Below are 12,001 nucleotides of genomic sequence, written 5' to 3' on the forward strand. Positions count from 1 at the left end.
AAGAGGAAGAAGAAAAGAAAAAGAAATATGAAGAATGACTTACTGTATCTACCACTAATAATTTCTGCAGAACCTAAAGGGAATTTCAAACTCAGGCATGGTGATGTCAGGACCTTAGGATAAATTGTTGAAGGAATGGGAAGCCAGAAACAACTTTGCAGATGAGAAATAATGGGTCTGAGTGAGGGTTAATTGACTGAGGGTTAAGGATATATGACGTTTTTGGTGTAAGATGGTAAAATCAGATCAATCAGCAGGAACACTGCATTGCTTGCTATGGTTGCTATGCTATCGGATCACTTTCACGACGGATGCATAGCCATAGCAAGGAATAATAATGGTAATAAAAAAAAATTGCTTAATAACTTGTTAATGAGAGTTGCAGTTGAACACACAAACTCTACAAAAAAATACACATAAACGTGTGACCATTTTCCTGACAGAACAATATGCTACAGGCTCCCAGAAACCAATAGTATAGAGTTATATAGAATCTCATTTTAACTTAGAAGTGGAGAACATGAAGATGCTATTCACCAGAAGGCAGTAATGGAAACAATCTTATGAATGTACCATGATCTTGAATTATTTGTTCTTTCCACACTTAAAGGGGAATTCTCATTATTATTACTTGTACCAAATTGTTAAAAAATATATTGTTTTCTGTTTCGAAATAATGAAATGTTTGCTTAATGTTTGACACCTGCATGTTAGTCATATGTATGTGATCTGCTATTTAAGTGATATCATACTGCTTTGCAGGAAACAACTAAAGGGCTCAGTCAGGGACCTTGTGATAAATGAAAGTCTATGAATGAAAGTCCAGTGTGGTATCTGAGCAGCGAAAATACTCCATAATGACAACGGCAGCTGTCAGGTCTGCAGATAAAGGAAATATACTGGAACAAAATTAGATCCATCTATCTACATATGTTTTCCATGGAACTCCATCCTTAAGCCTGCAGGCTATGGTCCCCAAAATATCTGTTAAACCTACCTGCTGACATCAGTTCATTGAGAATATTTAAAATATTCAGTGTTGTTTGAAGATCCTTTGTATTCTGTAAAATTAGATACATGAATAGGAAAAAATAAATGCGTTACTTATTTTATATAAAAAGTGACGTTTAAAATAACATAAGATGCCACAAGGCACACATCAAAAACTTGGACACTATAGTCTACATTTACGTTCAAAGGCCACTAGTGATTTGTTATTGTTATATGGTCCCTCTTAACTGGGGAATCAGATCAAACATTTAATTAACTGAATGCTCCAACCTGTGGTACTCTCAAATGTACCCTCTAAGCTTTAACATTAACACATTACAAGTAGCAAGACTAAACAAATTGTCTCAAAATGAGTCCTACTGACCAACAAATAATGTGAAGCAGCACAATAATTCATCTCTCTATGTGTCTGTATGTTTGGAAAATTGTGTGTAATAAACTAAGGAGCCACCCATGCGCAAGTGGGAACATCCTGAGGAGTGAGAAGATGAAACGACCAGTTAAACGAGTTTAACAACCAGTTATTTAAAAGCCAAGAATACATTTAAAAACAGTAACTTACTTCCAGTGTAAACAGTATCACATCTAAGCCACTTGACCCTTTGGCAGTTATCTCTTTTCTGGCCTTTTCTATAAAAAAATAGGAAAACATATTTCCAAACATATGTATTTAAGAGAAAAAGCTGAAGCTACAATATGGTCAATAAATAGGCAGTGTGTGTGTGTGTGCGCGTGCCCACAAATCTGTAGTTTCATGGAATTCACAGTAATCTACCGTATAACAGAACACACTATTGGTGTTTGAGCCCATTCAGCTGCCATACCAATTTTTAATATGCATGTTGCTAGCTACTGTACAGAGTAAAGAAAAATATACTCTACCTGACCCTGTTATCCACAGAATTTAGGAAACAAGGTCCACTTGACTTCTCTTTGCCCTTACCCGTATTACATAGTTTTACAAGACTTAGCTTATTTTTGTCACTAAAAACCTTGATTAAAATTTGATTTGCCACACAACATTAAGTATGCACCAACCCTAGAACATTTCTCCTACAAAAATGGGCAAGGTGAGTGCTGTATACATACAATTAAGGCCCAAGTCAAAATCCAATGTAATAGATAAAATACAGCACAGGATTACTGTCCTTATGAAAGTGCAAGAATTCTGCAGTCTTGCCAAGAACGAGAGAGCAGAATGTAGAAGTCACAGGTGTCCACCGGATGGATAAAGCAACCCTAACATATAAATGTCTCCTCTTGAGAAGGTGCCATTAAACAGATCAGTTTCTGAATCCTTAACTTGACTGTTACTGTAACTAGAAAGGAACATCTGTGCTTTCCATACAACTTTTGAAAAGTGCTATATGGTCTCACACACAAGATGATCACACCAATCCATGCAAGATGTTTCACGCTTACCTCCCAGCGTAAATGGAAAGCAGATGTCATATTTAGAAGAACTCATGGCTAACAGCCCATTAACACGCAGTGTATAGTACAGTTTGCTGTAAGGCTGCTATGACACAGTGATATGTACTGACAAATGCCAACAGTCTGGCCATGCCTACTAAGAATGATATTTAGCTGCCCATCCCAACTTATATTATTTTTAGCTATCATGTCTTTTTCCACTGCATGTGATGTCTCCTGCAATTACACATTAAATGTAAGGCACAGTGTTCAGTGTTGGAAGTGATATTGGCATCCAGGCCCTTAAATGTTCTGGTAAATTTGTTTACAAGCCTGCTAACACAATATATAGTAGACTTATATGCAAAAAGACCAAAAAAATGTTTGTTTAGTTCTTGGTCCATTGTTTTCTGGGCAACAAATTTAGTTTCCTGCCATTTTGGTTGAGACAAAATCAGACGGCATTTCACATTTGGAAACACAATTTGTTTTCATTCACCCTAATTCACTTTCTTGCACTCACACTGGGGTGGTATTGGACACACATGTTTTAGGAGTGGACAAAAAATCAGCGGGAGCGGGATTAAAAAAGTAGTCCCGCGCAGAGCTCTAGTCGAACGATTCCTATGTCTGCTTCTCCAAGGACATGGCCTCCCTTTAACTTCCGTAAAACAGGGCGGAACCTACAGACACATCCTCTCCCCTGATTGGAAGAGACTGTCCCCGTGGCTCCACCCTTTTGCGAAAGTGCACAAAGAGGCCAGAATAAAGCAGATTTTGTACTAATCCAAATGCACGAGCCTAATATATACATTGCCTAACCTATGTACACAGTTATAGTACCAATTCATGTTCTAGCTGTAATACCCACATATATGGTTATTTCATACCCCCTAATTGCCCCTGTTTAGGAGGGACAGTCCCTCTTTTGCATCCAAATCCCACTGTCCTTCATTCATCCCCCAAGGAGCTCAGAATGTTTACTAGGTATTAGTGTATCAGAGAGTTACACAGCCCTAAAATTCACAATAATATGTTTATATACAACAGAAAAGAGTTGAACGTCATACTTCTTAGAGTTAGTTCTTAGGTTACAACGGCTGGTATAAGGCCCTGACCACACTTGGCCACTTTTAAATGCTGTGAGGTATGTTATAAGTGAATTTTTATGCATAATATGCGGGGATGATTATTTTTCTTTAAATGACAGGCAAGCTTATAGAACTCCAAGTGGAATAATAGTAAAAGAACAAACATGATAATTTACAAAGTGTAACAAAACGAGCATGCATGCTATTATTCCTGGTGAATCTGACCTTGCAGTATGAACAACTAGCTTTTAAAAAGTCAGTCCTTAAAAATATGCTTATCATGTTTGCCACACTGCGCTGCCAAGGGCACCATGAGATAAACTAATGTCTGGCAATAACAAATGAGAAAAAAAGAATCCACAATTAACATCTTATCTGTAGGTGAGTAGGGCAGCAAATAAACCGTTTTTAAATTAGTTATATAAGTACCCTTGCTTGAAAGTGAAAATGTACAAACAACAGGCCTGGACTGGCCACCTGACAAACGTACCTGCATTGTGGCTAGTGCTACATGTATCGAGCAAGTGCCAGGGCCAATTTTAATCCCCAGTGTGGCTCTGGACTACAAAATCCTTATTAGTGACCAAGGGGGCTTGGAATTAATAAAACAAGATTCCCTGTGGTTTAATCCAAAGGGTATACCTATTTGTTATAATCACATAATGTAGTTTAAAAACTGCTTAAATGGAACTGGCACAGTAACAGCTTTTAGTATAACTAAACTACATAAAACTATCTATAAAACACCCACCCTAATAAAGGACGCCTGAACTATTCAGCAATCAGAAACTTATCAAATAGGGCAGAAATAACCTAATGGGATGCAAATTCCGAGAACGGGGCTTTAAAATGGCTTCCTCTTGTGTATTTAGAGCCGGATTGGCCATCTGGGACACTGGGCTAATGGCAGTGGCTGACACTCACATGATGCTCACATTGCCGTTGGCCTTGACATCTCCAGTCCGGCCATGTATATTTTAATATGTAAGCACCATTACATAGGTTTATTTAGTGTAATGAACTGTAAAATGTAGTCTTCAGGAAAAGTGACAGACCTTGTGTGATAGTGTGCTGCTTACCACTCTTGCACTTTTGTATCTGTTGTAAGACTTGGATTACATTGCACTCTGATTTGTGGTGCTTTTTTGAATGCTTCTTTTATTTCATCATGAAAATAATGGCACTTAATTATCAATTATTGTCAACAAACGTAACCTTGTTTTAAGACAGGAGTGTTGCAATTTATGGATTAACTATGGCAGGCCCGGATTGGCCATCTGGCACATTGTACAATTGCCCAATGGGCCACTGGCCAACAGCTCCACACATTCACACGATCTGCCCTTCCGGCAACAGAACGTGTGCTGTAGACGTACAGTGCGGCCATGTAAATCCAGATGTCGGCAACACTTATGTTACCAGGTGCCGCACTGTCATCGCCAGTCTAGCCCTTAACTATGGGGTCGCAAAGCTTCTAAACATTTCTAGTCTTTATTATATGCAATCAGCACCCTCAGCTTCCCAGCAAGTTCATTCAAATGATTTAAAGCCCAACACAGAAAAAAGTTTTACATGACTGATTTAATGGGGATGGTTCTAGCTTTTCACATGGTTACCATGGTGCGTGCAAAATGCTCCAATAAAGTAAAAAAAAAAAAAAAAAGAACAGTTAAATTCAGTATGGGTAAACTGGTTTATAAATCACTAACCTTGCGTCTGAGCCAAGTGTAGAATCTTTGCGGTGACATATCTAGTGTTATCGGTATCCAGGGCTGAGGAGTCAGCATTGATCTTTTCCAGCTGTGATAGGAGGCTTACAACCCTGGAATTGTTTGCAATGCTACAAAATATAGAATTAAACACGCATAAGTAACATTAACAGTGTGCCTGAAGAGGCTTTTCAAGGAGACAATATCTGCATGCAAACAAAGGATAATAATCTAATGCTGTTTTGCCTTTCTAATATTTTTATTACTCAGAGCGGAACATGAGAAAGAATATGGGTAGGTGGATACAGCTCAATTAATTGTTCACACAATGGCAAAATATACACTGACAGCCTGTGGGACCATGAATTAATTGTACTAGAGTTTCTAAGTGTCTGGGGTCTCGTATAATGAACCCAAGCAGGTTAGGATTAGGGCTGTGTTTCTCCAGATTTTTTCTGAGTACATCTAGGGATTTAAATTGCATATGCCCTATCAGATTTACCAAAAAAACTATATGTGCTCTAGCTTGAGATGTAAAATTTCCAGAAATTTTGAAGCCGTGGAAACCCAAGCCCCCCCCCCCCCAGAAACATGTAAAATTGTATCACAGTGTGATCGATGCAGGGGGATCGCAGGGATGAGAGTGAGAAACCATGCGATTTAAAAAAAAAATATATATATATATCAATAAAATACAATAAATAATTAATAAAAAACAATAAAGTGAGCTAAGTGATTTCATTGTGACATTGCTGGCATTAATAACATGTTCAAGAGGTCCCTAAGAGGACCTCTAACCATTTTTTTAAAAATATATATATAAAAAAATACATAATACAAAAAATAAAATAAAAAAATACATAAAAAGATAAAGAAAAAACCCTTACATTCCATTGCCCTAACACAACATCTAAACAGTATAACCCTCCTGTCCCCATTCACAACCCCCAAACCTGTTAAGCCATAAGCATAAAAATTCAAGTATGTTATAGTGTGTTCCCTATAAGTGCTGGGAAAGTATGGAAAACCTATATACTGTATTTGGTCGATTCTAAGACTTTTTTTTTCTTCAGAAAAATACCCTTGTCTTATAATCGGGGTCGGCTTATAATCAGATCTCAAATAGGTCTGACTATGAGACTAAGATCCAGATCCCCTGCAGCGCTGCAGGGGACCTGGATCCTCCTGTCTTATGCCCCCCCACCAACTTACCGGTGCTTCTGACTGCCTGGTGTGCAGCCGGGGCAGCGTGTAGACGGAAGGAGGTGGGGATAGCAGCGGGGGTTGTCTGCGTCCATCGCGCAGACCTTCCCTGGCCGTCAGAGATCAGAGTTCCCCGCACCGGATTATGATTATGCATTTGAAACGGCAAAGCTTTACAGATCCTAATACAGTACACGGTGAGGGTCACATTGGCCATTGATGGGGAATGAATGTTATTGAGCAAGATGTTTTGTATTATAGATGTGATGGGAGTGATGTGTGATAGATTGGAGAGAACTTAAAGGTAACGCGCCTTCTGTGAGGTCAGAGATTGGCAGGTTGAGTAGTGAAGACAGACAGAATTAAGATGCCTTGCTGAAATGTTTTCAACAAGAAAATGCAGCAAAACGGGATGTTACTTAAAAAAAATTAATAAGCTTATTTAAGATGCATACCATAGTATTACCTAATAATATAACAATCTAGAAATGTTGGGTAAAAACATCAATGTGGAACAGCACCTTTAAATTAATGTACACAGTATTCTCAAACATACATCACAATCAGTCATAGACACCACTCAAAGCCAGGATATTAGTCGAAAAGAAAAATGAATGGTCACTAACTGTTGAAATTAGATGTGGATCTACTCCTCCAAGAATGATGGGATGATGCAGCCTGCTTTACATAGAATGAAAATTCTAAATGCACATAGCATTAACATTTTTCACAAGACATCCACAACTCACACTTAAAAGGTGCACCCCTAATCATACCAGGTTTGCCTGGTAAGGCAAAAAGCTTGGATGATGTTTCCTCTGCTTGGTTTTTCAAAGCACCTGCGTTCCCTAGCTACAGCAGGCCATGGCTAGTTTATCTATCTGTCACAACCAATACCAGAAGTCAGCAGTGAAAAAATAACAGGTAATGCAAAAAGAATGATTTCCTGTATTAGGGTAATAAATCTTTTCACAAAGACTTTCAAAACGTATTGTTAAGGCACACCAGAGACATTACACACACGCACGGTGCAACAATAGAAAGTAAGACAGCAATCTCACAGAGCACTCTAGGAAGGAATTAGCTGTGCAGTCTTGGCAGTGACAGTCTGCTCTGTGGTTAACAGGAGCTAGATGTTCCTCTCACATTTGAGAATAATGCCAAGTGGTGTGCCAAGTGTTTATAAGGCATCCTCTTGTTCAGACACTTCATGGAATGCTGCCGAGCACTTCTAGCGGTCCTTGTTCAGCTGCAGTAATTAATTATATACAATAAAGTAATTTGTGTATAAATTACACGCACATCTATAAACAGAATATATTTTTATTGACATTAAGAAGTAGATGTAACAAAATAAACTGGAGGACAAAAAAATTATACAAAAAAAAAATACCCATAAATTACTAACATAAATAATAAAAAGGACTTGAATTACTCTTTCAGTGATAAAATGACCTCAACCTCATATTTCTCCTTAGACAAGTATAACAACAACAAAAACCTCCCAACTAGTATGGGATATTACTGTATTAAAAAAGTAGCCAGAGCAACATTCACAAGAAGCTACAATTTACTTTTAATATTAAAAAAAAATACAATTATATTCAAAGCAGGTAAGCGATCTGGCAAACAAAAGACACCAATATTTTGTATAGATGAGGGAGAGAATATATATACCGTATATACCTTTTTAGTCACTTTGACAAGATATTCATGAGGAAACCTTCTGCACTCAGAAAGAGAAATCCTCCCAGCCGAGAGAAGATATTAATGTAGCACTATTTCAAAAATAGCTTTGGCTTCTATTCAAGATCACTGCTTGGTAGGCATCAGGTCATCAGAGAGCATCTGCCGACCGTGCAATAGATACAGAAAATGGGGGTATGTCATTAGACACAACTTTTTAGTTTGAAAAATTCCAAGGGACAATGAAAAATAACTTTGGCTTCTTGTAGAGATAATACAGCTTGCTCTGGAAAGTATTTCTTCCAGGTATTTTGTTTCTTCATATGCTCAATTTCTGCTCATAGTAGAATCCTAAGCCATAGAAGTATGGGCCATAGAAGCTTTGTGCCATGTTCTCCGCTGAACTTACCGGCTTTATAAAGTACAAACACCATTGCCAGCACAGTCCAATGCTCAAACTCTCCCAGAAATAATTTAGTAATTGTTTGCCTCATTTATCATTTTTTATCATTAAGTAGTGCTTAACTCTCATGTTGACATCATATAAAAGTTCTTAGGAGTTTCGGTGTTGCTTATGTGTTAATAAATCTTAAGAAAGAACAGAAAGAGAGAGAAGCAGAGAGAAGTAACTTTCAAGAAATCTCACTAATTTAAATCTTTCTTTCTTATTTCCATGGGTTGGCCATTCGTTATCTATTCGCATTTTTCCGTACCCCTAGTTATGTGAAAGTGAAGACAAAGGGAGTAGAAAAGGACACCGGTGCCTGCGACAAGGCTTTGGTGTCTGTGGAGAATTAACTGAAATGCCTGCCACAAAGCGTGTTGCTGCCGAAGCCTGGGTATAAGTGAACTGCAGTCCTACAATGTTAAAAGGGACCCTTCAGCCAATACATGTACATGTAATCTTCACAGTATTGCTTTTGCAAATGAATAGGGGAAGTCTGTATTAGTCCCTTCTCCCACCCCCCAGCTATTAGATGTGTTCAGCTGAACACATCTCCCTACCCCTAGTATCCTTATGGTCAGTCAACTCCAGCGCTGGCTTGGAGAATGTTGTGGGTGAATGTCTGATAAGACCTTCGTGTGCATGTGTAATAAGTGCTCCCACTGATTTCAATGAGAGTACTTTCCTGACGCTGAAATGTCAGGTTAGGTCAGGTTTTTTTTTTCTTATTTTTAGTTTTGAATGCACATTAAAATGCTTAAAAGTACATTAATATGCATTCTTCTTTAACAGGGGTGTCAGGGACATTAGACTGTCCCTTAAACTCTGTATTATGCAAGGCTACTTTACTGCTTTTTGACGAAGAAGGGCATAGTTAATGTGGTGATGCAACGTTTCCTCTCATCCGTTCACTGAATCAGCCTTTCTGTCTCACGCTATGTTTTTGGAAGAGTATTTAAGTAGTATCTTGACAGACAGCTTCTCTCTCCTGACTCTTACGTGGTAACCAAATATTACATCTTCTAAGCAACGTTTAAGGAGCAGAGCTAAATATACCAAGCAAAATATTATTACAGCTATTGGTATTAGATTTAAAAAAAATGTGGCTAGCTGAACCCAAAATAAACCCTGCCATATATAGTTATTTATGCGAGCCATCGAAATGAGAAAATCTGTTCCTGAAAACGTCTTTGGAAGTCGGTCTGGATTTCCATGAGTAATGTTTGATAACTTTACGGACTGTGAAAAACTGCACCGCTCTGCTTATAGTACTGGGTTGTCAAATGTATTAAACAATTTCAGTATGTGGTGTAGACACTGCTAGTGAGATCTTTGTTATGAAACTAAAGATGGACACCTCGATTATAAGCACTGACATTGCTGCTCATACTCCATTACAAACAAGTGCCTGGCACTCTTCTCATGTTTCCAGTGAGTGCATTCTCACACCAGCAATAAAACAGATCCACAACCATTTGTAACGCTAATAACAAGAAGGACACCCTGCTGCAGTGCACTTTAAATATATTCCATACATAGCAAATGTGAGGCTATTGCAATTCATCATCATCATCATCATCATCATCGATGTGCTGGCATGTATATTCATTCTAATCCTCAGACAAAACTGCTGTATGTACATATTTTTACTCATTTAACATAGAATGTTAGAAAAAGAACCATTCGGACCAATTTCTGAATGCCTTCCTTATTCCCTCGCCTTATTTTATATTAAGGATAGCCTTATGCCTGTCCCATGCATGCTTAAACTCCTTCACTGTATAGCCATCTACCACTTCTGCTGGAATGCTATTCTATGCACCCAATCTCCCAATATTACTTAGGACTATGTCTTCTTGTTGTGGTAGTATTTCTTTTTTAAGTAAACTCTCCACCTTTATCATGTTGATTCCCTTTAAGTATTTAAATGTTTGTATCATTTACCCGTGCTGTCAGCATCAATACACAAGGGGGGCTGCTGGGGCAATTACATAAATCAATACTAAAGCTAGGGGCAGGCTGGGGGTGATACCCAAGGGGGCAAAAACACAAAAGGTGGGTCAAAGACAAAGCAGTGTGGAAAATACTTTTTTTGTACCTTAGCCAATCCAGATGTGGGTGTCAGTGTGGCAGAACCTAACCTGGTGTGTGTGTTTGGTGTGTCGATGTAGCAGAGCCTAACCTGGTGTGTGTGTTTGGGTGTCGGTGTGGCAGAGCCTAACCTGGTGTGTGTGTTTGGGTGTCGGTGTGGCAGAGCCTAACCTGGTGTGTGTGTTTGGGAGTCAGTGTGGCAGAGCCATTCCTGGTGTGTGTCTTTTGGTGTCAGTGTGGCAGAGCCTGTCCTGGTGTGTTTGGGTGTCGGTGTGACAGAGCCTGTCCTGGTGTGTGTGTGTGTGTTTGGGTGTCGGTGTGATAGAGCCTGTCCTGATGCGTGTGTGTTTGGGTGTCGGTGTGGCAGAGCCTGTCCTGGTGTGTGTGTGTGTGTGTGTTTGGCCATCTGTTTCCTGGAACCTTACTTACTGAAGGAATAAATGAAACGATTTAATTTTTACTTATCTAGAGATAAAACACCCTCCTGAATTTGTAGTCACTTCAGAGGACAAAAAGGAAAAGTTAAGGTTTTGTGTTACTCTATTTCAATTTGCATAATTTACTGCAAAGGATCGGCACTAAATTGTGGCTTCAGGCTTCCCGTGTATGATGACTTTTTTTAGTGCACTGATATACTCCTATTCCCACCCCATAAGATTCTATCCTATATTATCTGCAGAGCACTGATCTCATCTTTATCCAGCACACATGAATGGCGAGGAGTTAAGATTCTGTCTATTTTAATCCTCAGCACCAGGCCCATGAAACTCACAATCTGCCCAAAAGATTGTGAGTCTTTTTTTTTTATTTATTTCACGGACAAAATAACGTATATATATCATACAATCGCTTCATAAACACATACCAAATACACTGCATATATAGTTTGAAGAAAATATGCATATAAAATAGTTTTTTACCCTTTGCCAATTCAAAAAAAAATGTCCCCGGATTTAATTTTTAAAACCTGGTCACCTAAATCTATATCCTTCTGGAGATACGGTCTCCAGTACTGCGCATAATACTCCAAGTGAGGTCTCACCAGTGATCTGTACAGCGGCATGATCACTTCTCTCTTTCTACTGCTAATACCTCTCCCTATACAACCAAGCATTCTGCTAGCATTTCCTGCTGCTCTATTGAATTGTCTACCTACCTTTAAATCCTCAGAAATAATTACCCCTAAATCCCTTTCCTCAGTGCTGGGTGAAAAAATTGTATACTTAAATTCAAATGGCAAATGATATCTTCTATAGGACCCTCAGGAGGTTCACATATGAAAAATAAAAATAAATATTTTTTATATGTGAACCTGCTGAGGGTCCTATAGAAGATATAATTTGCTATTTAAA

At 38.5% G+C, this 12,001-nt stretch overlaps 1 protein-coding gene across 3 annotated transcripts in view; it reads right to left on the reverse strand.

Moving 5' to 3' along the window:
- The window catches only part of AGTPBP1 (ATP/GTP binding carboxypeptidase 1), a 59,642-nt gene that overhangs the window by 29,810 nt on the left and 17,831 nt on the right, over positions 1–12,001 (reverse strand). For 2 of the 3 annotated variants that reach the window (XM_053467249.1, XM_053467258.1), the window contains 3 exons: positions 5,225–5,355; positions 1,574–1,641; positions 998–1,061 (listed from right to left, as the gene is read on the reverse strand). In XM_053467249.1, coding sequence (XP_053323224.1) covers positions 998–1,061; positions 1,574–1,641; positions 5,225–5,355 — 263 coding nt within the window. Of the gene's footprint in view, positions 1–997; positions 1,062–1,573; positions 1,642–2,433; positions 2,528–5,224; positions 5,356–12,001 lie in introns of those variants that run through there. The other variant, XM_053467266.1, reaches the window with a different exon arrangement.

Source organism: Spea bombifrons, chromosome 1, assembly GCF_027358695.1.
Source record: "Spea bombifrons isolate aSpeBom1 chromosome 1, aSpeBom1.2.pri, whole genome shotgun sequence".
NCBI classification, from domain to species: domain Eukaryota; kingdom Metazoa; phylum Chordata; class Amphibia; order Anura; family Pelobatidae; genus Spea; species Spea bombifrons.